This window comes from Scatophagus argus, chromosome 9 (genome assembly GCF_020382885.2).
Source record: "Scatophagus argus isolate fScaArg1 chromosome 9, fScaArg1.pri, whole genome shotgun sequence".
NCBI lineage: Eukaryota > Metazoa > Chordata > Actinopteri > Scatophagidae > Scatophagus > Scatophagus argus.
The window spans coordinates 22008209-22035986 of NC_058501.1; the positions used below are offsets into that span (position 1 = coordinate 22008209).

The 27778-nt window shown below is 41.5% G+C and overlaps 1 protein-coding gene across 5 annotated transcripts in view; it reads right to left on the reverse strand.

Annotated features, from left to right (window-relative positions):
• syngap1b (synaptic Ras GTPase activating protein 1b) overlaps nucleotides 1-27778 on the reverse strand; it is a 121085-nt gene that overhangs the window by 12890 nt on the left and 80417 nt on the right. For all 5 annotated transcript variants that reach the window (XM_046398804.1, XM_046398806.1, XM_046398802.1 and 2 more), the window contains 16 exons: nucleotides 23971-24092; nucleotides 20148-20301; nucleotides 19774-19872; nucleotides 16862-17101; nucleotides 15580-15915; nucleotides 15322-15466; nucleotides 13514-13658; nucleotides 13102-13338; nucleotides 12271-12472; nucleotides 11364-11566; nucleotides 10948-11149; nucleotides 9984-10577; nucleotides 8818-9255; nucleotides 8306-8479; nucleotides 7707-7918; nucleotides 2273-2345 (listed from right to left, as the gene is read on the reverse strand). In XM_046398804.1, coding sequence (XP_046254760.1) covers nucleotides 2273-2345; nucleotides 7707-7918; nucleotides 8306-8479; nucleotides 8818-9255; nucleotides 9984-10577; nucleotides 10948-11149; nucleotides 11364-11566; nucleotides 12271-12472; nucleotides 13102-13338; nucleotides 13514-13658; nucleotides 15322-15466; nucleotides 15580-15915; nucleotides 16862-17101; nucleotides 19774-19872; nucleotides 20148-20301; nucleotides 23971-24092 — 3576 coding nt within the window. The remainder of the gene's footprint in view (nucleotides 1-2272; nucleotides 2346-7706; nucleotides 7919-8305; nucleotides 8480-8817; nucleotides 9256-9983; nucleotides 10578-10947; nucleotides 11150-11363; nucleotides 11567-12270; nucleotides 12473-13101; nucleotides 13339-13513; nucleotides 13659-15321; nucleotides 15467-15579; nucleotides 15916-16861; nucleotides 17102-19773; nucleotides 19873-20147; nucleotides 20302-23970; nucleotides 24093-27778) is intronic.

Sequence of the window (27778 nt, forward strand, 5' to 3'; positions counted from 1 at the left end):
TCCATCTGCTACAAAGAAAAACCTGGAAGATTTGTCAGTCTATCTGTGTTTCAAAATTTGAATGAGGCGTCTCCATTTGAATAAATATAATATACTTATTAAATATTCTTATGAACTAATATGTTAGAGGTGTCTTAAAGGAAGCACATGAGGCATGTGATCTGAGAAAACCTCGAGGTGATTAAGGATGTGACTTCACTTCGCATGGTTTGATCTGTTGGAAAGAAGGACTAGAAACTCCTTCAAACATCACACTGAAAATAACCTGCAGCACAGTTTGAATGTTAAGCAGGTTGCTGCTTGCTGTGTGCTCTTCAGTAATCCAATAAACGCTTTTGTCAAGCCAGTGCTGGAGCTTAAGTTGCCACTGGTAGCTATGAAGCCACATGTTGCCGCTTAACGCTTGCATTAACCCTTTAACGCTTTTCTTGTTGCCTAAATACAAAGCGTTATTTTTTGCAATGCCTGTATGTAATAATTTCATGTAATCTAATGTAATGATTTTTTTCAAGCTGAAGAAAAAGGGGAAAAAGTTAGGAATTTAACTAAAGTAAAGTTGCAGCTAAGTGCGTTTGCATGGAGATGTAATATGATAATAGTTAGTATGAATCTGCTGATTACAAATTCAACCATATGTATTTTTTTTGTGATTAGAGATGTTATTGTCACTTTCATAAAGCAACATGGATGATAAAATCCAAAGGGTCATCACAAAATCGAAATGTATTTTCATAGTGGGATGTTGTGTTGTGTCACAGCCGTGTCACATTACATCTTTTTAAGAAACGGATTAATGATAGTGCTTGAATACACAGAGAACAGGTACAACACCTTTGCTGCTGACAGTGAACTGGACTCAACTGGACTCAACTTGCTGGGTGTCTGAAAGTCCTGAGTCTTTCTTATTTACAGTAAATGAGAGTCTCTTTCAGTTTCCTCTTTTTATTTTTGTTATAATATGCACTAAATCAAAGCCCACACACACTTTTTGTCCTAATTGCCTACACTTTGTGGCTCAGTTCATCATCCTACGCTGTAAACTTTATCCATCTGGCACCCAACGAGGCCTACAGAAAACACGATATTTTCAAATGCCACATAGACCACAGCAGAGCTGAAAGCACAGGTCGATTCACTGATCGGCCAATTGAGAGAAAATCAATGTGCAAGTATTCTGATCATAAATTGTTTTGATCATTTTTTACTGCTACTTAACCACTACAGTTCAATTCAAATGTTGCACTTTTTATTCCACCACATTTATTTGATTTCACTAGTAGTCAAACTATTATGAAGTTAATCAGCAGATTCATACTATCTATTATCATGAATTAACAACTGATCCCTGATTACCAGCAGCAATGCATTGGTGCACCAGTAATTTATATATTATTACCAGATGGGATTTTGCATCATGTTTTGGTGCTAACACTTATAAACTTCTACTAAAAACTAACTAACTAAAAAAACAGAAATTTGAACTCATGGATTTCACCTTCATGGCATTTCTACATGATGGTATTGTTACTTTTATTAAGATCTGAGTATTTCTTCCACCACTGCTGGTGACATCAAGGGTTGTAATTAAAATAAAAGAAACAGATCTGGACAAATATACGAGGTGTTGCTCATCACCTCTTCTACTCTTATAAGTGAGTCAGACATACTGTATATATAAATATGTATGACTCAGAGTCATATGATCAGATATATGCTAATTTGACAGGATAAGAACGGAGGGTGGGTTGAAACCATGAAATGAAAAGCACTAAAGAAGGAAGCCCCTGAAGACACAGCAGCAGCAGCACCACCACCACCACCACCACCACCACCACCACCACGCAGCATCTGTGGCTCAGCTGTTCAATAACCTGTGTGAGTCTGGTTCTACATCAGGTGTGAAAATGAGTTTCAGAAGAGACGTCAGACACAAACAACAGCAGAACTGGCAACATCATCATCGTCATCATCATCATCACAGGCTGAGATAAGCTCACAAACCCAGCTAGAGTCAGACATCTCGGTAGCTTGAGCTGAGAAATGCAAACAGCAACACTTTTTGATCTTCAAAGCTCCCCTGGCAGACAGATGGCAGTCAAACCCAAAGACGGGGACGGGTCAGGGACAGGGCAAGACAATCAGAGGGACCACATACACACAGCATACAAAATAATAACAGCAGCGGGGGGGGGAAAAGAGAGGTAAAGAAGAGGAGAGAAGACAGCACGGGCCATCGTACGGACTCGACGAGAGAACAAGCAGTCTCACAGACCTGATCAGCGAAAATCCTGGCTTTTGGCTCAATCATGGGTCCTCCTCTTAACTCATCCTCCACAGCCATGAGTCTTGGAAGAAGAGAAAAAGAGAAAGAGAGAGAGCGAAAGAGAGAAAGGGGGAAGGGGGAGGTGGGGGGGTTGGCAGAAAGAAAGGGAGTATTATGAATTCAAGATGATACTTGACAAGAAGTTGAGCAGGTACATCTCCAACATCTGCCTCAGCAACACCACAGAGACACCATGTCGGTTACCTGACTCCCAAACCTGACAGGCAGCTCATTCTTTCAAAGCCCATTCAAATGTTGAGCAGCCATAACACAAGCCATGTTTTCTGAGGCACGGCCAAGTTTCATTGGTGGAGCCCTTTTTTCCCTCTTCTCAACCCCATGGGATTCATCAAAGCATTTTTACTCAATTTAAGGTGTTTTCCAAGTGCAATTACAGCCAAACTGAGGACAGTTACTCTTGATTATGTGAAGTGAATGGTTCAGTAACAGATCCCAATCATCCCCAGGGAATTGCCCATCTTACGTAATGCGGATTGACCAAGGCACTGGTGGAAAATCCTTTGACTAATGATTTCAAAGACTCCGCTCACAGATATGAGCGAGCTTACTGCTGCAGTTTTCATGAGCCAACGAACAGCGCAGGGTTCCCAGTTCTCGTGATTATCCAAGTGCCAGGGATTTACTCCAGATGGGGTCATTCAAGGATATTTCTCACACAAGGTTATCTTGCAGTTACGCAGCCAACTGGCTAAACTGTGAATATTGTTATGGTGGTGATAAATGCCAAATAGAAGTTAGTCTGGAATAAAGGGGAAAAAAAGGCCTTTTCACACGTTGGAATTCATTGGATCAATTTTTGAGCCATTTTGCAAGGTTTTACTGCAACAAAATCTTTGCAATTTGTTTAAGTGAAATAAGCTTGCTGGAATTTTATCCCTTCATAGTCGTATATGAAGGAGTAACAAATTTATGTCAATTTGTCCAAGTAGGACGAGCACACAGATTGTGTTATTTGGGCCACTAAAGCCAATCAGATAGCTGACAGGATCTTTTAACTGCCGCCATATTTCAATACAGAACAAATACACCACCAGTCAAGTCATACTGCGTCACTCAAGGCTACTTTCAGCGCATTCATATTGTTTTATTCAGAGCACAGAGAGGCACGTGTTTGACAATAAAGAACGAAAATCCACAGGTGAAGTTTCAAACATAAGTGTTTGGATGTTTTATTCCATAAACAATGTACAAGTGTCGAGAGTTATTTTTTACAAAAGAAGAGAATAGGAAAAGAATCAATCATACTGTAAGCACAGACAGAAATATAAGCACTGTCCCAAAAACAATGGAATGTAACATGGGTATACAGCATTAACATTTTGACATGACTTCAAGAGGCAGACAATGGTTCATGTGGGTGATATGTTACAAAAAAAAAAAAAAGTTAAGCTTTTTTTTATATCCAGTTGTACTTCAAGTAGTGTGCTTTTGAGGTCAAGTCGTACATGTAGTCAAAACAATGTGTTTATCTACCAACATGAGGTCACAATGTCGGAATATTTTGCTACAGAGAAAAAAGGCAAGAGACAAATGTGTCAAATAGGATGTAAAGTTAATGCAAAGTCAACAGAAAGAAAGAAACAACAGACCTGGATCAAACAGCATCTGCAAATACTTCCTCCGGTTTTGTTTTATTTGCCAATGAGTGCAACATGTAGCATGTGTGGTTGACTGAAAACTTACCTCTCAGCCTCTGATTGGTGTTGACACAGCAGACCCACACCCATCTGATTGAAACAAACTAAGAATTATTTGCAACCATTTGACACAGGTCTGTGTGAAAGTGACTATAAACCCTTGGCTGTTGCTACAAGCCATGTCAGTCAGACCAATATTGATCACACACACACACACACACTCACACACATCAAGCCAAAACTCATCACCACTATGAAGTCATTTGCAAGATTTAAACAGAAGTTTTGCCTTAGTACAATCTATACAGCCTATCAATATATTCTTGCTACAAAAGGGAGGCGGATATACTGACACCAGAATATTATCTAGATCTCTGGAGAGGGAAAAAGAAAATAATATGATTGCGCTTTTAATAATAATATTGAAATCATACTGCAGCTGCATAAGTTAAAGGACAGTACTGTCTAGCTTTCTTATAACAACTACTCTGATCACCATGTCACCACCAATGACGGACTGCAAGTCAAAAGTCATACCAAGCATATACAGCAAAATCATACAGATAGAAGAAAAATCTTTTTCGCTCTAATTAATAAATAATATCCAAAGCACTCTTTCATTTAAAATGCAGATAAATTCACAAACACCATACAGGTAAGCCAAAAACAAGTTGAGAACTTAGGAACACACTTTGCAGAACACGCTGTTGTCATGAGAGTCACGTCATTGTTGTCATGTTGTCTCTGTGGCATTTTGCACTTTACAGTATTCCAGGTCTTTATTTTTTTCTGTATGGATACTGTGGATGGCACCTGCTGAAAGATTTTGGCAGAAAGATTCTTTATGTACACAATATGCATACAATATACCTCAGCAGGACCCTGCACGTGCCTTTGCACAGACCGCACACATATTGTATCTATTATTGCGCTTTTCCTGCTAAAAAGTTAGCTATTGCAAGGTTAAAATAATTATAATCTCACTCTCAGTTGAATTCATATATATCTCATATATTACTATTGTTATGGCTCTTGCATCACAGACTTTACTATGCTATGGATTATAATTAAAAATAGATTATTTCTATGACAATCAAGACCATAGATTTTTTTTCCCCTTCTACTGCAAAGCCACTGCATCTCAACATAAATCTGTTGTTCAGATAACAGCAAACAGCTTGGGGAAGATAAATAGTTTATTTATAATCAACAAAATTAATTTAAATATTTTGAGAGAAAAAAATGGAGAGCCTGTAGCCAACTAATGGGACCACTACCCTAAATAAAAATATAGACATAAGTGCTACAGGTAAAGTGGATTCAGTGTTTTCAGTGTATTTAACCTAGCTTGACCTAAAACTCCATATTTGGCTTTGGTTTAAATGAGATTGTTGAGAACAAAAAGTGTACCTGGTCTAATGACAGATATTAGATTCGTTCTGAGCTTAAAGTAAAGTTTATGCACAGAACATTAAGGCTTCCCTGAAAGAAAATCTCTGACACTATAATGCTAACGCTAAGTGCTTAGTTCTGCAGATGAAGAGATTTTTTTCAAGCCTACATGGGAGCCATGAATTCAGGATCACATACGCTCCCTTTTGTAGAACCTGAGCTTGCATTTGCATCGGCATCACGTATCTGAATGTGAAAATTTAACATAAAAGTCAATTTAAGATGAAATATAACGTAAGGCTATGGTCACACTTGTCAGGATTTTAGAGTCCAGTCGATCCAATACGATGGCCTTAGACCGTGTTTCCTGGCATCCACACTTTATGCACTCTTTGCATTGCTCATATAGGCATTAAAATAAAAATGTGTCGAGACGATGCACAAGCCTCGCAGTGCATTCGTTGACATGGTCTGGCTCAGTGAATCGTGAGTAAAACTGACTCGGAAGCATCCAGATCTGCTACTTAATTTATCCTTGTGTGATCAGATGATAAAAGCCACACAAGTTGCAAGTGTAAGCCTCAGAGATATCAGCTTCCTGCACACTTTGCTTCGTGTGTGCAGCAGATTTACTGCATTCGCTTTAAGCTTGTACTCCAGGGGAGAAGTAATCATGTTCGTTCAATCGTGATTTGGCTTCGAGTGCTCTGATAAACTTTTTCTGTTAGGTGGCATATTTCCTTTATGCCTTCATGCTCGAATCTCATCATAGTCTGTGACTCTCTCCCCTCCTCATATCACACCGTATGAACGTAAAAAAGAAAGAGAGGTGTTGGTCCTCATGTTCACTCTGTAGAAAGATAAACCAGCAGTCCTTCAGTGAACACGGTTCACCTCGATTTAAAATGGAAGAGCTAATATTAAGCCATGGTCTTCCATAGTCCTGTGCCTGGAGGTCCAAAACAATGCTTGCTGTAAAAAGTGCAGACATGTTTCTGAAGGTATCAAACTTTCAATCCTCTTGTGCTTTCACAATCTCATAGGAGAGTCAATTGAAAATTAGCCTAAGTGGAATCATCTGAAATGATCCTGGGTTCCAGTTAAAAGTTGTGTTCATATGAAATGGCTGATGTTAAGTGCAACAGCACAAGGACATGGGAGGGCGTTTTAAGGTTGGCTTTATATACAAGGTTAGGACCTTAAAGATGTTTCCCCATAAAAGACGAGCAGGACTGTCTCTGTCTTCATTCCATGTCTTCTTTCCTGGAGTGGATTAGAAGTGGCAATATTCTCTGTCACAGATATCCACCCTTCAGTTGCAGACCACACACTATCTTAAGTTGTAAACAAGAAAATATTGCACTTTTTTCATACAGAGCCTTTTTATCTTGACTCTCTCCACAATAAAAAAAAACCATAGCTAATGTGCAGTCCCATTTAAAATGCTCAAGGAATCCACAGCAAACATTTGGTTTTCGTGCCTGAATACAACGTAATTTGATTGAGATTGCACTCTTTTCCCATCTAATGCTTAATTTTGTGGTCAATCAATGAAAACTAAAGACTGCACTCAAAAACTGCACCGTTACAATTTCACACAAACACCCAGTAAATTAGTACAAAGCTGGAGTTTCTCCACAGTCATCCAAATATGACACCATTAAATAACAAGTAAACTGTGTCATAAGGTTATGATAGCAGTTTTGCTACAACAAGAGCTTAGAGGACAGTCAAAGACTCCTTCGTCCATCGTAACTCAGCTGAAAAGGACCAACCGCCAAGGGAACATGCCCTGCATACTTTAAGAAGATACAGAACTCTCTCTTCCTCATAATAGTCTCACATTTAATTTGTCACTCATTACATGTCTGCAGCTTTGGCTTTCAATATACTGTACAGACCCCTTTCTCCCGGGGCTGTAGCACTTAATGAAACAACCTCCTACCCTCCAATATTCTTTGCAAGATAACAACCCCTGTAAATAGAGTCATATTCCAGTATGCAATATATGTATCTCAGGAAAAACATCAGTGCTTCAAGTTTAAGTCTCTCTCTTGTTAAACAGAATCCAATATGCTAAAGTTGTACTGAGTCAACCAGAGTCTTCTGCTTCCACTTACTCCTCAGAAGTATGATAATGTATTGTAATTAATGCTAGCAAACTTTATCTGAGAGAGCATGTCACTTTTCCCACATATTTTGGAAGAAAATCATATAGTCTATTCACCAAAGGCATCACAATGAACAAAAATGAAGTCAATGGCCTCCCTGTAAAAACCAAATGACGTCTTAGCTGTCTTTTGCCCTCCATCCCAACAACAGCCTCCATTTACCTGCTAATTATTCCTTTAATTTGGGAGTCTTTCTCCATTTGCTGTTGCCGTAGCCTCCTCTCACTGTCATCGAGTCGATTCTGGTACTGTAGGAGTATCTTGTTGGTCTGCTGCTCCTGCGTGAGGAGCCTCCGCTCGTACTCCTCCAGCTTTTTGTGGGACATCAGCAGGCGCTCCTTCAAGGAGTTGATCTCCTCCTCGTACTCACGTACCTGAGGCAGGGACATGAAGGGGATGCTCAATTAGCTTAAACTGGGTTACTGTTCATATGTCTTGATTTCTCAGTGACTGGTGAATTTGAAAGCTCTTTATTCACATTCATGAGTTCTCAAGACATGTTGGAAAGCGGAAAACCACCACGAAATATTCTAAATCAGAGTGTCTGCTGCATGAAGGCTGATGCAGAGCGAATATACCAAGAAGAGTTATGGACACTTGGCTGATGGCGGTTGTTTACCACACTGTTTAAGACCTCTAAGTCCAGATCTGAATGCCATCTGCTCAGCAATGACAGACATGACTCAATGTTCCTCTGCATTTTATGAAGCATGAATCAAAGGCTTTTTATTTAAAGGGCAGTTCTTAAAAGTACTACCTACCCTGTCCATGCGTGACTCATCCATGCTCTTTGAGTACTCCTTCAGTTTGAACTCTTCACGGTCAATCCGCGAACTTTCAATGTCAGCCGACAGATGAGGCATGTTGGAGACCCAAGCCACTGTTCGCTCATTGGCTGGGGTTGGAGGATTGAGGGTAGATGGAGACTGGGAGCCCTAGGAAGAAAAGCCAGCACACTGAATATGAGAACATGAGTTCTTAAGTGGCAGGAAGTCTGTTTCATAAGCATCAGCGATTTTGTGCAGACTTTTATGCAAAGTGCCTCACAGCTGTATAAGTTCAAAGAATTTGAGCATGGCTGGACCCTGGTGGGACTCAAGCCCTTACTCATGTCAATGCTAGTGCAGTGCTATACATAACACAAACACTGCTAAAAGCAATACACACTGACTGACAGGTAACTGATGAACATTGCTGCCATGAGCAAAGGTGCTAAAGGCAAAACTGGGACACTGAAAGAGAATAAAATGAATTCAGAGCTTGCAGATTTTACCTGTTTGGTCATGGTGGGTTTGAGCAGGTGCTGTTGCTGTTGCTTAGACTGTTGCTGTGGTGACTGTTGAGTGCTCGTGGTTCCCTGTGGACTCTGACTTTCCCTGACAGAGCTCTGCTGGTGGGGCAGGCCCGGGGCAGTGTTGTCTTTGACGGAGAGCTGCCGGGACCCGTGCTGCCTGGCGCCATAGCCGGACTCTGGTGACTGGAGGAGATTTCCACTCTGCGGCCGTGTTTTAGCCGGAGCAGCAGGTGCAGCAGCTGCACTGACGGACAGCTGATGGGAGGTCTGGGACTTGACACGGTGAGTGGGAGGCGGCGCAACAGAACTCTGCCGCATGGGTTGGACAGTGGAAGGGGGCGTGGTGGCCAGAGAGGAGTGGGAGGTTCCTGTCTGGGAAGTCAAGCCCATCATTTGTTGTTGCTGTTGGAGGTTATCCTTGGGAGGAAAACAAGTAAATAATGAGTGAGCATTTTTGCTTGTCGGTTCTGCTGTTTTTGAGGCGCTACTTTGAACTTCGTGGGGATTCAGACTGACAAAAAGCCCTATGTTGAAACAATGCAAAAGGCTGCAATGGTTGAGCGTATTGCTTCAGGGACAGGTGAGACAATGAAATATGATCCACGAAGTTCAGTTTGAGTGATGTATCAATGAGTAATTTTCTTCCCATAATTCGTATCACTCTACTGCCAACTAGCTGCCGAATATGGGCTGTAACTGGCCGTTATTTTTCACTATCCATTAATTTCTCAGTTATTTGATGAATCTTTTGGTCCATGAAATGTCAGAGAATGGTGAACTGCCCAAAGCCCAAGTTGACATCTTGCCATTTCTGGTTTTGTCTGACCAACCCAAAGAGATTCAGTTAACTGTCATACAATCACACATAGCTGATTATCAAAATTCAGTTTCTGTTGATCAACTAACTGACTGATTGACTGACTAATGAGTTATATTGCTGCATATTTTGAGCATCTTTGGTTTTGGGCCATTGGTCTGACAATGCAAAGAACTCGAGGATGTCAAGTTGAGAGTCTTGGGAATTTCTGATGGTTACTTCTTACGATGTTTTATGGTAATCTAATTGAAAAAAATCATCAAGCATTACTTAATATGTCATCAGAATAATTCTGGTCATCATGAGAATACGATGAACAGACGTGTACCTGTACTTGCATGGACATCTGCCGACGTCCATATTCCGCCCTGCTGTAGTCGTCACTGTAGCTGTGTGAGTGGATGATGCTGGGTTGGCCCAGGTGACCGTCCCTGGTCCTGAGGGTGGACAGGTCCTCACTGCGAGAGAACCCCCCATGGGCGAACTGTGGGATGTAGGCATGGTGAGAGGGCTCAGGGTCTGGGGCCAGGAGCAGGGGCGCTGGGGGTTGAGCCCGGCTGTACTGGTGATGGAGCTGTTGCTGTTGAGGCCCATCAGCAGTCGCCAGATGAAAGAGAGGATTCTGGAAGGAAAGCGGGTAGCGCATGGCGGCGGCCTGCTGTTGCTGCTGCTGGGATAGCGAGTCGGTGGTGGTGCCCATCTGGCTCAGCTGGCTCAGCCGAAGGCCGCCGGACATGCTGGAGCCGCCAGAGCCAGCTGACAACCTCCCACCGGCCCGCAGCTGGCTGCTCAGGCCCGACCCCAGGCCGCCACCGCCTCCGCTGCTCAGCCCTCCGAAGCTGCCCATGCCGGCGATGGAGGCCTGGGAGGAGTTGAGCATGTCCACCGACTGCAGGTTAGACACGCTGTTCATTCGGGAATCCTGGAGGTCCATCATAGATACGCTTTTATTGACACTGAGCACCTAAGTAATAAGGGATATGAGGGGCTAGTGTGCCCCCTGCAATTATGCATGTTAGGTGGCCACGGATGATATGGGTGAGGGTGGTGCGGGTGTTTTTACCGCGAGGCCTGGGTATCGGAATGCCTCAAAGTATTTCCCAGGAAATACCGCTAGGATGAGTTGCGTGGTGAATCAGTGGAAAAAAAGCAGATGTCATGATATACTACAGCCTCGATCATACGATGGCGGATTCTATTAAGTATGACTAACATGCACGTCATACTAACTTCACTTTGATAAACCTAGTGGATGGGATGATGATTCCCAAAATCAGTGTGATAAAACTCACCTTCGGGTCTGGTTCCGTGATGTCCGAGCTGCTTGTGCAGTAGGCTGGGCTGGACCGGGCCAGGGGAGGGCGTGACACATAAAACATGTCTTTGGAGGACGCTCGATGGGGGTGGTCACGATCCTGGAAACTCATCTGGGAGCGAGATGGCATGACCCCTCCGGTGGAGGTAGGGGAAGGCAAGCGAGTGATATCTATAGAGCTGGAGAGCAGCAGTGACTGAGGTCAACAGCAGCCGAAGATAAAGGCTGAGAAGTAATAGTAAGAGCTGTAATAATTTGTTGATTAATCAATTCAACAATAACCTGTAACAAGTATGATAATTTATCAGTCATTTTTAAATGAAAGTTTGTTGAAGCAAAAAGCAGCAGATGATAAAATCACCAGGTTCATGGAGCTGTTATGACACCTCCTACCTATCAAGATCCCTCATCATGAGGTTTTGGAACTCGGATGAGATTCCCCTGTTGAAGCTCGGCCGTGACAGCAGCCTTTCTGTCTGCCTCTCCTGCACCCTGTCTGTCTGATGGCTGGGCTGCCTCTGGAGGTGTGGGTTACGCAAGGCCATACTGATGTCATTTAGGAGGCGAGGCAAAGGACCCAGTTTGATGATGGCATCCTGTGGTTAAAGGAAAAAGAGTTTTGCTGCACATTTAAAAAGTAATTGTTGAGCTACGTAAAGTAAAGGTTTCGTAAAAATGCCATTTATCCACCTCCACTCGCCTGGTGCTTGTGATTTCATGACAGCCTGATTAATGACTTACAAGCCTCATTTAGCAAAAGGAGAACAGCAGCAAGAGAACAGTGGGATATTATTGGGATCAAATTGTTCAAATTCGGTCCTGAAATGAAATATCTGCTGTGAGTTTAGTTTGGTTTGCATGTATGGTAATAAAACCTGCAGTAATGTACAAGGGATGGATGTAATAACAATCTGTACAGTATAATGCTATTCAATGCAACAACTCTGAAATAAGTATACTTTTTTGCTGTCTACGGAAATTTTGTTTAAGCTATAATTACTTTCTTATTAGTCAGTTTTGTACTGGTCTACATTATGTAATCTTGCCAAACTGGTTCACAAGGTTCAGTGTGGGTGTCCAATTTTGTCTGGCATGATTAAATGGATAATGAAAATTAAATTAAAAAACATATCCTGTGTAAAAGATGTCAAATCCAAAAACAAAATGAAAAGTGTTATAATTTCCCTAATAGCCATTTACATTGCCATTGCCTTGAAATTGTGTGCAAATAACAAGTCTGAATTACAGAGTAAAACTGTGGTCTATAACAGCATGCGTAATGTGACATGTTTGGGTTTACCTTGCTGAGCTGAGCCATGACCTCCCAGAGGAGACTGTGCAGTATGGACAGCTCCCTGCCAAGGTCGATGTATCCCTCAAAGCCACCTGCGTTGCTGACGCTGTCCAGGTTGGAGATCTCATACAGGAACTGCTGCATGGAGCCCCACTCCATCTCTAAAAACTCGTTCATGAAACACATATACTCCTCTTTATTGCCGAACCTTCAGGTGGAAAAAGAAGGGAGGCCAGTGAGGAGATGAGTGGATGGAGGGCATGAAAGAGAAGGGGAAAGTGACAGAGAAAAAGCAGAAAGAACAAGTGAATAACACATGAAGGGGAAATCAAACATCATCTGGAGTGACCACCTATGATATGTTTTAAACTCCTGTTAATGTAAATGAACATAGTAAGTAAGTTTTATTCAGATTGTGAGGAACCGTGTTACTTTTTATAGTTTAAGAATGAGAAGACTAAAATAATGAACGTGTATGGAGGCATACCCCAGGGTTCAGTCCTCGGCCCACTAATATACAGGCATTTTTGTATAATAATTTAATTATAAAATATAGTTTTAAATTCAAGTAAACAGAACTTAAGTCTACAGATTTTATTATAATAAGCATTTTGGGCACTACTGGGGAGGAAAGGTAAAGCGCTAAAGTAAATTTTAGCCTAGAAAAAAAAAAGCCTGTTTTCTTTTAATCCATCAGCAGATTTGTTGTTGTTTTACAATGGGTTTTGACTGAATGCTTGTTGTTTAAACATGTTATACTGTCCAGCATACAGCAGTGTACTGGTTAGTGACTAGATGCAAAGCGAGAAGGCTGCACATAAAAGGAAATGGACTGACTTGGAGAAGTTAGCCAGGTTTTGCACTACTTTCGCGATGAGGGTGAGCGTGCGTGACGTCTGCTCGTCAGGATACTCCTGAGTGAGATTGAAGAGTGACGGGGACATGATGGCAGGACACAGGAAGCGCAGGAAGAGAGAACCACTGATGAGACGGTCGGCGATGTCTTCCCGACCCCTCTCAGCACAGCGCACTCTCCAGGAGGCAAAAACTTCCTTTAGCTCTCGAGGGAAAACACTGTGAAGAGGATGTACTATAGGATCAGTAAACAAACTGTGGAGTTTCTGTGGACGTTTCCTCAATTCCCTGGAGAAGAATCTGAAATCTCATGTATCTTTAAAACAGCGGAAAGAAATGAACACACTCAAAACAGAGGATTTATATCTATTTTTGCTATTTGCTAAGTACTCACCAATGGGAGTTAACGATCTTGCAGAGTGCTAGTTCACAGCACATTCGGAGATTGGCTTGGTGGTCTGGGAGTACAGAGGGTGGTGTTCTCATGGGGTCCACTTCGCAATTTTCCTCTGACTCATACAAGGCCCTTATGAACTCCCCTACAAATGACATTTCATTAGTAACAGCAAAATTGCAGAAACTATTACCAAGATCAGTCCAGTATTGGTAATACATGACACAACAACAAAACAAAAACCAATAGTACAAAAAGAGATCCACTATGGGAGAGTAAGAGAATTTTCCATCAGCAGGTAATTGAACAGATCAAATGCAGTGTTTGTGTAAAAAAGCATGATCACAAAGCCACGATGAAAGCTGGGAAACCTGGCTGGCAGGCTAATAAGCCAGCAAGTGAACTAGAAGTTAGAAGACAAACCTTCAAGCAGCTGTAGGTAACTTTATTCATAAGCCGAAACACTGGCTTGTAAGGAGAAAAATATTTATACTGTGTGTAGAAAGTGTCTTTTCAGTTGAGCAGTGCTGTTAAAGTCAGACCATATCTTGCTTTTCCTGACGCAAACAAATTGATTTGCATGTTGGTCTTTCCTCGTCTGGATTATTGCACTGTTCTTTTAAATGGATTACAGAAGAGTCAGTGAACAGACTTCGGCTTTTCAAAATGCAGCTGCCAGAGATTTAACAAATACAGGTGAAAGAGAGCATATTACACCCATCTTAGCATATCTGCATTGGCTCATCATCACATTTGGAATTGATTTTAAAATTGTGTTATTGTTTACTCTAAACGGTTTAGCACCTCCATATTTTGCCATTTTTCTCTTCTCTAACCACTGCCTATGCTATTGAACAGTACAGCATTAAATGTACCCAGAGTGAAGACAAAGAAGAAGCTGCCTTCTCCTTCTATGGGCCGAAAGTGTGGAACAACCTTTAAATATCTTCAAATACCTGCCATGCAACTTCTGTGAGTTCCCCTGAGAAACATCAACAGAAAGTACTTTGTATCTTTGCTTTTACTGAATCTTTTTTTCCAGTTGTATCCCTATCATTCGACCCTGTTTGATGATTTAATTATATTTTCATAATGTTAATTATATATCATATGTTTGTTTGCCAACTTTTCATTGATGCGTTGAGATGTTTTTAATTCTTTTTAATATATACATTTTGATGTAAGGCAGTTTGACCTGCACTGGCTGAATAAAATGAAAATGTGCTATGAAAATATATTAGCATTCATTTTTTAAAAAAATATTTCATTTATACTTCACAGTGACATTAATTACCTCATCTACTATTAAATGATTAACGCTGCAGCAGTGCCAAACTACCATATAATTGTAAAGATTTTATATGTGCTTTGGAAAACGTTCATTAATGAAGCTACGCGGAGTACGATGTACACTGTATTACAGGGATGTTGTACTTCACTATTTCTGAGAAGAGCAGCTTCCTGATCTCACTGACATCAGGCACTTGAGCTGAACTTGACTTAACACAAAATTCAGTATATCATCAAACTCTGTGCACAGATATAAAAAAAAAAAACACGAGTGTGACTCCGGGTATGGCGGAAAATAATGAAATTCCTTCACAAAACCAAACTATCTCTTCAAGCAAAAACAATTAGGCTGGCTGAGACAAAGTGAGGAAGAGCATCTTGGGGAGGATTTTTCCTTTAATTAAAAGTTTCGTCATTGCGAAACTTCCAAAAGTTCATGTCCTGCATTCAAAATAAATTTCACATTGGAGTGTATGCTGCACACTGACAAGCTCCGTTGCTCCACTGTTCTGGCTCACCTATAGCGTCCTTGAGGTACTTATGTCCGATCAGTTTGAGGTACTCTTCTATGGCTTTGGTGGCCAGAGTGTTCTCTCTGAAGATAAGGTGTTCTCGGTCGATGAATCTGTCTACCTCGCACATCGCCATGTCTGACAGGAAGTCCTGGAGCAAAACAGAAGTAAATTATTTCTTTTTATTACACACACATGTTTACAGCTTAGATTAAAAAAAGGAATGAACATATTTTCACACACTGATAAAAGGGCTGTCCCTACCTTAGCCTTCCCTGTGCTCTGCAGTATATGCACCAACGCACAGGCCACTTCCTCTTTGCTCTTGACACTCAGCACGGGCTCCAGCACGGCACACATGGTGCGGTAGTTATTGGTGACGTACTCTGCAAACTCCTTGTACAGCTCCATGGGCAGGATGTTCATGGTCTGGAAGCGGGATTTGAGGCGTAGGGATGCGTTGATGATCTTTCCCCCTCCGACACCAGCTCCCTTAGTGAGGACGCTGGGCTGGATGACCGGGTACCACTGCTCCACAAACTGACGTCCGGTGATGCTTGAGATGGGGATGCTTACAAGTCCTAAGTATGTGCTCTTTTCCTTAGAGGAAGAAAAAAGCAGATGTCATTTGAGACGAGCACGTGTCAAGGAAGAGTAGCATATAAAAATAATCTCAAAGTCTGAAATGTCAAAGAAAAGAGTTCATTCAAATCTCTAGTGCTGAATAAATAATGAGCAGCAAGACTAACACTGGATCCCTGGAGTATCATTTGAAGCTGGAAATCAGTTATTTTGTTATGTTTTTGTTACTCTTGTGCTAAATTGAGAATAGAAATTAGCGTTATTTGTGACTCACTGTTTAATAAATGTGTCTTCTTATTAAAAGCGACAAAACCTAGAGGCGCAAAATAGCACAAAATGGGTGTAATGTTGTGTATCTGCAGGGGGCTGATAGGGTTTCTGATCCTGGGAAATGACTCATGACTTCATCAGTTATGAGTGTGTCTTTCTTTCGAGCTTGTACTCTGTGCTTTAACTTAACTCACCGCAGTTTGAAGACACTCCCATCTCCCTCCAGCCATAACCCTGACAAGCAGTGTCACCTCAGACAAGAACCCATTTGACTAGTGGCCATTTCATGATAATAACATGTAGGGGTTTCACGTGACATCACCTCACAGCGTGTTATGTCCTCATCTCTCTGGCTTTGTTGAACGGATGCTCCAATAAGGCAAACTGTTCACTTACATTTTTATACAGTTGAAAGGAGAGGAGCAGCTGTGCCAGGATTAATGATGATGTTCGACTAACTTACAACTTCAGATTTCATTTCCAGGAGCATCATCATCTTGTAAATTGATATGGTGAGCTTTTTAACAGTTACTTATTTACTTTTATTTTTGACAGCTAAACAATGAGCTGCAGCTGATGGCAGATTAAGGTGATGATTCTCTGTAGGTCTCCCTTCTTGCATTGTTTTCACATTGTCATTTGAATAATTTTTCATTCTCAGACCTCCACGCTGCCCCTCAGATCTCCTCGTTACCTTGCGTCTCTTCTTGTCTGTCTCCTTATAAAGATGAAGGCGTAGGTTGCGGACAGCTGGCAGGTTGTTGAATTCAAAGTGCTCGCCCCAGAAAACGGTGTCGGTTCGGGGCTTGCTGGTGGTGCGTGCGTACAGCATGTCGTCCAGACAAAGTTCGCAGTAGTAGCGTTTCTTGGCTGGAAGCTCGCGGGCCTCGATGATCCACAGTTTGAGCACATTGTCCACCCTCCGGCTGTTGTCCTATGTGGAGATGAAGTCAGAGGTCAGACACAATAAACCGCTCTGAAGGATAGAGTCACTACAAAGCGTTACAGGAGGATATGACACAATGCAGGGAGAAAACCATGACACACAGCAAAGAAAACAGCGCTCAGAGATGGAAACAGAGGCAGCGTGTGTGAATAAAGTGCGACAGCAGGTCAGCCTGCAGGAGAACAGAGAAATGACAGGAAAGTAATGGCTAGTGACGTGATGTTTGAGCTACTGCGGATCGTAGGCTGTGATAGATAAATTACTCTCAACACTGGACTTGAATACAGAGACAGAAGACAGCATGACACCAACACAGAAAAGAAAGATAACAGAAGACTTGAAGGGTGGGAGGAGGATAACGGTCTGACTGGATGAAAAATCCACAGAAAACATTAAGGACACAAATGACACATGTGCTGCAAAGACGAGGGACAAACAATGGTGGAAATGTTTCTGTAGACAGCTACACTTCCTAATCACGATCACAAAGCCCAAGCTATATTTGACATCCCCCATGGGAGGAGAGAGCGCCGTGTTGATTGCAGAGTGATGTTTCAGCGAACAGGGGCTGAGTCATTTCAATTGGGCTCAAATGCCATTGTTGTTAGCCCCCCGTTTGCTTCAGACCATTAAAGTCCTAAATTAGACAGCTCGATACATGAGCATCAGCTAGATCCACAATGCTTAAGTTCTCCATTTGTATGCTCTTTGATAACCAGCGCCAAACACAAGGCATAATTAATTCCAAACCTCTGAGTTTGAATGTGCTGGGCATCTGGTGGCTCAGTTTGCTAGTGCACATACAGCGCAGCAGCGCCAGCATGGGCTCGACTTCTCCGTCTTGGTGTTGTGTTACATCTTCCCTAGCTTCTGTCATATTTTTACAACCAAAAAACACTAAAGCAACGTGATGTGGCTGGAAAAAGGGAGCAATCAAAGCTCAAAGAGGGAAATAAAAGGCTCCAGAAAGTTAAGAAGCATAATGATAATCTTTGTCTCTGCAGTGAGTCTTATCTCTGTCAACGCATCTGGTCTGAGACGCACGATGCTTGTTGTTTAGGGGTAGGAGGGGGATGATTTTGGATAGAGTCCCTGTGTGGAGTCCTTGGAGCTCCATGACTCAGCCGGGACCCCTGCAGCCAGAGCATCTGGACGAGGCATTCAACTCGGATGATGTTTCATCTCAGTCTGGCTGAATAACTCCTAGTCCCTGGTTGCCTTCAAAGCTGAATATCTCACATGGCTGTTCACTTTCTTTAATAACAGAGATGGCAGATATGGGACAATTTTACAGAAGTACAGAATCTGGGTGAAATTAAGATACTGGTTTTACTCTGAGCCAATAGGAAGGGTTGGGGTTTGTTGATTTTTTTTCCTGACGGGACAGAAATAGAATCACAGCACTGTAAAGCTGCACTGGGAAAGATTTTTGTGTGTGAAAAGACACCATCGTATCTGCTCAAATCACACAGTAGAGTTGCAGAAAAAAAAGGTCCCATCTGCATGAATTAACTATAATCTGGTGTCACATATGGATGCACTGACATTAAGCCTCATGCAAAAACATTTGCATATTCTCATCCTAAAAACATTTCATTTCTATCAGTTCACTTGAGTAGTTGAAATCTGATTTGAACTCTCTTACCTGGAAAAAGCAAAAACACAGAAAAAAAACCAACTGTGCTTCTCTGGTAACAATATGTTACTCTGTACTCTGACACACAAAGACGGGATATTTTAACATGAGGTTAGATGCTAACAATGTCTTATGTCCATGACTGATAGGACAGGTGGTCAAGGGGACGTGACAGTCACGTAGACATTAGAGAGGATATCGTTATAGCCTGCAGCAGGTGATGTTACTCTGTCAGGCGCAGAAGGCGATCACACTGCACAAAAGACCCTGAAAGAATTTTCCAGCTGAAAGGTATAAGCTGCTGTGCCAAACTATAGGCAATAAAAATCCTAAAATATTGAAGTGCTCTCAGTAAATCAGAAAGCCACAACGATGATGATGATGATATGGTGAAAGGAAGATTAAGTTAGCATTAAGTTTGTCCTAGATGCACATTTTATTTTGAGTTAATGTCCGTCTCAGGTTCCAACTCCCGATTCTTTCACATTAAAGCTTTAAGACTTGAATGTCTTTTCTTTTGTAAAGAAATACAGACCAGCTATATGTTGTACGACAGGTCTGGACCACTTGAGATTTTTACATTTAAATTCATACTTGGCACCTAAAAACGAATCAGTTTGTAGAAGCAGTCCTTGCATGAGGCTAACAGTGAGGATCTTTGGTATCGTGTCCCTTCAGTAACCTTTAGCATCAAGTGTCACAGACACGCTGGGCTGGTAAACATGAGCCTGCTGTGTGTAATTTACTGATATCATATCACATGATTTGTGGATATTAGGTGTTTAAATTTAAAAAACAACATTACGTCGTGCCGCTTTAATATTTGCTTGGACTAAATAGCTCAACACAGACACACACAGACACGAGGATGGAGTTCACACAGAGAAATGAAGCGGTGCGCTCTTATTGAAAACAGACAACAACGGGAGACAGGGAGGAGAGAGAGAGACACACAGACAGAGGGATCGTCCTTTTGTTTTTTTGTTTTATTCTTCCTCTACCGCATCCCTTTCTCTCCCCTCACCTTGTTGGGCTTGACAGCTCTCTGCAGGTTCTCGATCCATTTGTCTCTCTCTGCAGCTGAGCGACACGCAAAGCACTTGGTTCCCGACGCCGTAGTCACCTGAGGTTATAGCCAATGGTAAATTCAACAACCACAGCCATTAGTAACTATGGAGACTGCAACTAAGGCGCCAACACAATGTCTTGTATTCACTCTCAACCTCCGTCATGTTCCACTAATGGAAAGACTCCTGAGAAGGGACTAGGGCTCATTTCAGTGTCCTTGTTTCTTTCATTTTTTTTCACATGTAAAAGAAATTAAATTACTGACACTCTGGAACATTACATCTGTGAGCGTGCTGTTGTTTTGTCCACATCGAGCAGCTCAGTTCTCACCTCAAAGCAGTACTCTTGTCCCAGGATGCTCGAGTGGACAGGTTTGATGATGGCGTCCTCGTCCAGGGTGAGGTCCAGCGCCTCTGCAGCGCTGCTGGGAGACAGCAAGGACTCATGGGAGTGGGACTCTTTGAAGCTCTGCATCAAACGGGTCCTGGGAGGAGGGATAGTTGTGGAGAGATGTGGAGAGAGGAGGCTCTTTTTATTAAAGGTGGCATTAAGCTTCAGTTCTGTGTGCAGGAGACTAAAGGAAATTTCTGTTTCTTTTCATTTTTTTTTTCTTTGTGTACTTGCAAACATGTAGAACTGTGCTAATAGATGGCCATTTAACACATTCCCAATATGTACGTTATGGATATCTAGTTCCAGGAAAAAGATGTTGTCAGTACCAGCATATTACACAAATTATTCCATAGACAGCATGGTGAAAACCTCCTTTGTTCATATACCAGTCTGCAAGCGGAAAGGCAGGAATTTTCTCTCCAAATCACACATTTAAGTATCATTTTATACAAATCGAGACACACATTTTACATTTATGTTATTCCTGCTGAGATGTTGCCTCCACTGACCTTATAATATTTCTGAATTTTGAACATTTTAACGGTCTTGGCTGTCGACAGCAAACAATTATCATTTAGTCAAAGTCATTTTTGCTTTCAGTGCTAAGAGGCAAAGCGAGAGGGAAAAAGTTCACCACACTTCAGGCAAAATAATAATAATAATAATAATAGTAATGATAATAATGAAAATCTTCTGAATTATTTAACAGGCGACTATAAAGTGGACCAACTGATGAAGCTTCTATTGCCAGGAGGTTCGTTAGTTTCATTTCCAGGAAAATACAGTAGATGAAATGAACAGCACTCATATAAAGAGTCATTAAAACCTCGTTTAACTTGTTTGTATCAAGTCAGCAATCAAAAAGAAATTCTTTCACAATGTGTCACAGCGTTTTCGTATTTATGTCCTTTCTATCCAGTCTTTTCGCTCTAGGAAAACCATTTTGAACTCCACACGCAATATTTTAAGACGATTCTTAACGACATCAGTCATCCTGACACATGTGCAAAGGGCTCACACTAACAAGTGAACACGGTTTCCGCTAAAGCCCGTCCGTCATGCTCACCTACACACTGACTCCCACACACAGATGTATCCATGTAAAATCACAGACTAGCTCAGCAGACGTATGATGACACAGTGAGTCTGACAGGAAAGCGAAGAGGGACGACCTGTTGTGATGAAGACCCTCAGAGAAGAAAAGGGGCACAGAAAAGAGGAAAAGATAGAAAAGATAGTGGATATCCTCCGTGCTGCGTCCGAACCCTCAGCTGCTCCCCTGCGCTCGCACTGCTTTTGTCTACGTTCAATCATAACGTTCATCAACACAGCACTGATTGCATGTAGGGGACCGTGGGGGAGAAAAACACAGAGAGAGGGGGAGGGTGAGAGAGAGAGAGAGAGAGAGAGAGAGAGCAAAACAGAGAGATAAAAATAGACCCAAAGGAATGAGTCAGATTGTGGGGAATACAGAAGGAGAAGAGAGAAAGAAAGAAAGAAAGAAAGAAAGCGTGGGGGAGGTCATGAGAAGATGTGAGAGAAGGGGAGAGGGGAAGGGGTGAGATCGCGAGAGAAGACGTCTCAGAGGAAATCACGTTGATTATGTAAACACTGGATCCTTTGGAGAGGAAGAAGGCAAGAGCAGGGATTAGAGGGAAGGAGGATGTGAGAGGGTCGGGGGGGGAACGAGGGATCAAGAGCAAAAGTGCTGGAGGTAAAAGAAGGTCTATGGCAGGAAGAGTCAAACATGGAAAGACAAAGTGTGCACACACATACACACACACACACACATACACTTTGCAAATTGTATTGTAACACGTCATGACTAAAGAACCACACATCTGAGGAAAACTACAAACAAGGATTCAGTCAGCAGAACTTTGCGACACTCTGAACACATTTTGTGCCTCGCTGCAGTGCACCAAAACAGAACATTTCTGACAACCGTCACTACGCAAAGACGTTTAACTGGACGATTCAGCTACGAAAGAAGAAAGAGAAAGATAATGCAAGCAATCTATCGCGCATGCAGTTGCTGCCTCTGCTTCCCGCCGCTTTAATCCACTTTGAATTGAACATATTTGATTTTGGGGTTCTTAGTGTTTCAAAGTAAGACATTTGCCTTTCAGAACTTTACACTTCATGGACTAAAAGGTTGGTCTAAAGTAAGCTCTTATAAAGTTTACCTCATGTTACAGTACTCTGAGGTTAACTGAATGCTGAAAAGAATCAAAATAATTGCCAAAAATTTTGATAACTGATGAACATTTACAAGCCTCTTTCACTTCATTTGACAGTGTTTTATAGGCTAAACAATTAATCTGCACTAAAATATACTTTGCGGGTTGGATGCATGGATCTACAGATATAAATGTACAGTACTTAGGAGCTCCATGACAGTTATTGTATGGCAAAGAGACTCTGGGACCCATTAGGCATATGCATGAACAATCAGTTACAAGCGATTATTGGGAAACAAAACTTCTAAAAATATATCTCACTGCAAATTTTAGGGCCTGTTTGGGAGCATGGCAGCACATTTATGGCTGCATGAATCTCAGTGCATGCTGAAAAAAGATCTGTGTGTTCTCAGCAAACCCTTCCTGGATAAATAAAAACAAAAAGAGAGAATAATAATGAACAGAGCTTCAGATGTTCGGCAACACCCCTGACAGAAGACATCCACAGTAAAACAGGAGCTGTGAAAACAACCTAAATTTCACGAGGCTCTTGACTTTTTGTCCGTTCTGCGTCTCCTCCGACCAGCCGGGGATAACAGACATCCACAACCTTCCCAAATGAATAAATCATGTGGAAACGCATCTTGGCAGACACCTGGCTCAGAGGAGGTTTTAGCTCTCTCCTGAGTGTACTTTTGCCCCGTGTTTAGATTATCAGGATGACCTTGTTCACATCTGAAGTTTGAGCCTGTCTTGGCTGTAGCTGCAGAATGGGAGCTTACGGATCAGCTGAAAGAACAAAATTAATTGATTTGTCCATAGAAAATGAACCATTGTGACGATGTGGTTTGAGTCACTTCTCAAAAACTGAATCATTCTTTGGTTGTGATGATTTGTTGTGGTGATGGTTAACTGAACATGTTTGGGTTTTGGACCGTTGGTTGAATAAAACCAGTGCTTTCGCAGGAGCTACGCTGGGAATTCTAGTTGTAAAACTTGTGAATTTTCTGTATTTTATTACATTTTACAGACCCATCAAATGTTTGATTAATTGAGAAAATATTCATCGAGGTGGAGCTGCAGAGAAAGAGAAAATGTTTTGTGCAAGAGGCTTAAACTCAGTGGAAAGAGTTTTTAAAAAAATTAGAAATAATAAGACAAGGCTGATGTCACATGTACAATTTAGTTAATATTACTAATATCACTACTGGGAACTTGAAAGTTTTACTCTCTTTTTCCTCTTATAATGAAAATTCTTCTGTACAAACTTCAGCCAAACCAAAATTCAACACGCTGAGGATAACGTTAGTGGAGCAGCTCCTGTGCTGCTCTGTCTGAAAAATGCCAGTGCTGCTACAATTATGTACATGATACAGAGGAGGTATAATTAAACAAATCTCCCACTGACTCATTATGGTCTGTACAGCTGCCATATGGCTGTCTGTTGGTTGCCATGGAGACAGGATGGAAGCTACTCCATCGGCCCGGCAGAGAGACAGTGATGCTGCTGAGTGTTTTAAATGTAAGTGACACTGTGGTGGGACATGAGGGTGTCAAATAAACAACAATTTGTGACTGACCTGTCTTGGTCGGCACTGCGGAAGCGGGGGAGGATCATGTGGCGGAAACTGCTGGTTCGGTCCAGTTTGGGCTGACTCTTAGCCCTCTTGATCGAGCCCTTCAACCTTCTACTGAGGAAACTCTGGAGCGGGTGATGGAGGAGGAGCGCAACGGGGGAGGGGGGGCAAACAGATGGAGGAGGAGAGGGAGGACGTGCGTGGTGCGAAGTTACAGAGACGGAGAAGAGGAGGTCGATGCGAGGTGGAAAAGATGGTTTGAGTCAGGTGGAGGAGAGTGTGATGGTGGAATGAAGACAGGTGATTCCCATGGAGCGTGGTTTGTGCCAGGTGTATTTCAGTAACACAAAAATTTTGATGGAGACGCACACAAATGAAACATGTGATGCGTGACGGGGGGAGAGCACAAGGTAAATTTATTATCAAGAAGAAATCATACACCCACACGTGTCCACTGGCCTCAGAGGACTGCAGTGTTGTAACAGATCCTGTGGTGGGCAGTGGTGTGCCACACAGTTCAACAACAAGCTGAGCAGTACGAGTCTCACACAGGAGGGCAGTTGGTCCTTACATGATCAAATCACAGTCTGAGACACTGGAACTTATTCACTGATTAGGCAGAACATGACTCATGGTCAGATAAATATTTAACTTAAAATAAACAATGCAACACAATTAAATGTTAAACGTGTTTCTGTCACTTTCTTCAGAATCAACCTGCAGGTCTGACCGCATATGCAGCCGGCTTCTTGTCTTATTCTCATGTATACGAGGAATGAGAGTAATATCAAACACATATGATTTTGGGAACATGCAATAGCATAATGATCGAATGAATGATGAATAATCGTCTTCCACAGGCTGCCTAAATCCTGTTCATTAAGGTGTTAGCCAAGCAGTGTTGTGTTACGGGGACAACCAGCAGCCATGAGATGTCATGTCATTAAACAGTTTTCAGTGTAGTGGTTATGAAATTTATTCATTTTTCTTCTGTTCTGATATGTTTCAAAACGTAACATGAAATGCGCCTAAAGCGTTAGTTTAGGTTTTAGAAGTGGGGCTGTATGAGACACTTATTCATAACTGACGTGGAGGTTCTTCCATAACTGCGACTAATTTTGGACATGAATATTATTGTTCAAGCTTAAAGCGATTGTTTTTGGTCCTAAAATCAACCCATAGGTGCACTGCTGTCAACAGACTGGTGAACTGTGGGACACAGTGACAGACGACAGTGTTAAGTGTTGCGAGAGGCCTTTAGTTTAACCGTGACTGTGACCAGTGTCCTCCATACTGATCCATTCAAAGGACAAATATGTTACAAATATCACAAATTTATATTAAATTCAGTTCTTTGACGGAAAGAACATTGCCTAAAGGAAAGATAATTTCATTTTTTAACTTACTGATATTTTCCTTTGTAATGACCAGTAATTAAAATTTCAAAATAACATCTCCCTTTTTTAAAAATATGTGACATTTCCCACCCAAATCAGCCAGCTAATAGCATATCACTGTTTTACTTGTACAAAATAAATGTCAAATTTCAAAGCTGTTTTCACACTCTAAACCCCGAAGTGTTTGCTGTGAAGTTAACTTAATAAATACATGAAGTAGCATTATTGTCTTTCTTATGTGCTGCCATCCAATAAAAAGGCTTCGCTCATTCAGCTTTCAGGTGCAACCTGAAGTCTGACAGTAATGTCATTTATGAATCTATATATATCTATAGCATAACAGCATTACTCAGTGGGAGAACGACTGGAGGGGAATGACACGTCGTCATCTGGCATGGCTCAAATGGCTTTGAAGCCTGTCTTGAGGATATGACTAAACACTTGGCTCCATCTGCTGGTTCACAGCTAATAGCCTGCATGACTAAATCTGATTTGATTAGCTGCTCTGTCTGACACTTTAAGTCTCAAAAAGTCAAAGTATTCGATAAAAGGAGACAGGGGGAGAGAGATAATAAGATATTCATTTTTAAATCACTTATTATCAAACAATGAATGGGATGAAATGAACTGCTGAGAGGAGAGCTCAGAGTTTACTTTTTTAATTTTTGTTATTAAAAAGTGGATTCGTCTTCAGTCGTTTCTCAACCCGTCTGCAGCAGCGATAAAATTTAGAATATAATATTTAGACCTGCTGACTGGAGGGGAAATGTACTTCACAACTGTACAGAGAGGAGAGGCTACAAAGAAGAGATTTGGGGGGAAATAGCCAGAGTCTCTGGTGAGTTTAGTCAGAGGCTGGACTCAACACAAACACACATTAACACCCTGCTGCTGTGCCTGCCTTTTGCTTCATAGCTTACGGCTGCTCTACAGTAAGGTGTTCTGGCTGTCTGAGGCGAAACACCAACGATCCTGCCGTCAAACTCGTGCAAGTAACGCAAGGAGAAAATTCACTTCGCTTTTTTACACTTTTTAGGGATTACTTTATTATTTCTTAGCCTAGATTTCTGTTTCTTCTTCGAAGTTATTTACAGCAAGCAAAATGTAGGATAATCACAAAGGCTCTCTGGGACTCGGGAAAAGTTTTTTTTAGTTTGGCACTCTCCACGTCCTTCAAGCTTGCTCATCCAATCAGAGAATCTAAAATATTGATATGATAACACTGTGGCTTCACATTTACTTAATGGATTATTTGGCTTCTTTCATTTTCAATTCTGTGGAAGCTGTTTTTCATACTGCAACAGTGAATGGGCAGGACAGCTGCCTGTGAAGAGAGGAAAACAACTCCTGCTATTTCGAGCTGCAGTAACAGTGTGCAAACACCAGCAGAAATAATAGAAAAGAGATGGGCCACATAGACCACTGGGCACAAACTAAATAAGACTCCAGTCTATCCTTTAAGCCCTTTTATGTGCACATTTGATACCTTGTGATTGAGTTTCTGTTGCCATGAATAAAACAATAAACAGATTATTTCTGTCCACAGTCAGAACGTGTTTCGCTGCCAGCTCCTCTCTCCCTCTCTGACTGAAGTTGTGTCTGGTGTAAAAAACAGACACGATGATCCCTGGAGTAACAGTAACAGCATATTTTTTTATATTGCCTCTCTTTTGTTGACATCAAAGAATTGTACCAGGTGTTTTACATGTTTTAATCCATTTACTACAAGCCACACTGGCTTTACATCACAGTTAACCGTTTGATAACCATGCTGCTGTTTCACAAACCTAAACATACTGTATTTTTCCTTCCATTCCAGGCATCCACTGGGTTTCATTTATTTCTGGATGAGATAAAACTGTTAGTAGAAAGTAAAACTTGACTGAACATCATAAACATAAACATAATAAATAATAATTCACTGAATAGCAACTTTTAAAAAGTAGCGCTATTTTGGGTTTGATTATGTTTTGCTTTCTCCCAAATCAACTCCTGCTTGTCTTTGTTTCAACTTGTCCGCTTATACTTGATTGAATTTGAGTTTTTTGTGTTGTACATATTCATGAAGTTCCATTACTTTATGTCATCAGTGATGAGGCTTTAATTCAGCAAGGAAACAAATTAACAGAATCCATCGAGGTATTTCTGAATCAATCTACACTTAAACTGCATTAGCACACAATGATGAAGTAACTTTGATGAACACTGATGCAGATTAGACAACTGAAGCACGTATGAGTCTGCTAATTGATTTTCATACCATCGGGAATAAATTGAGACCGATGGCTGCCTGGAACAAAAAATAAAATACTTTATAGCATGCATGTGAAAACAGCCTGTATTAAAGGAGCTAAAACTTGCAAACACACTGGTATGGTCCTTTAATGTGTGCTGTTGCTACATAATTCTGTGAG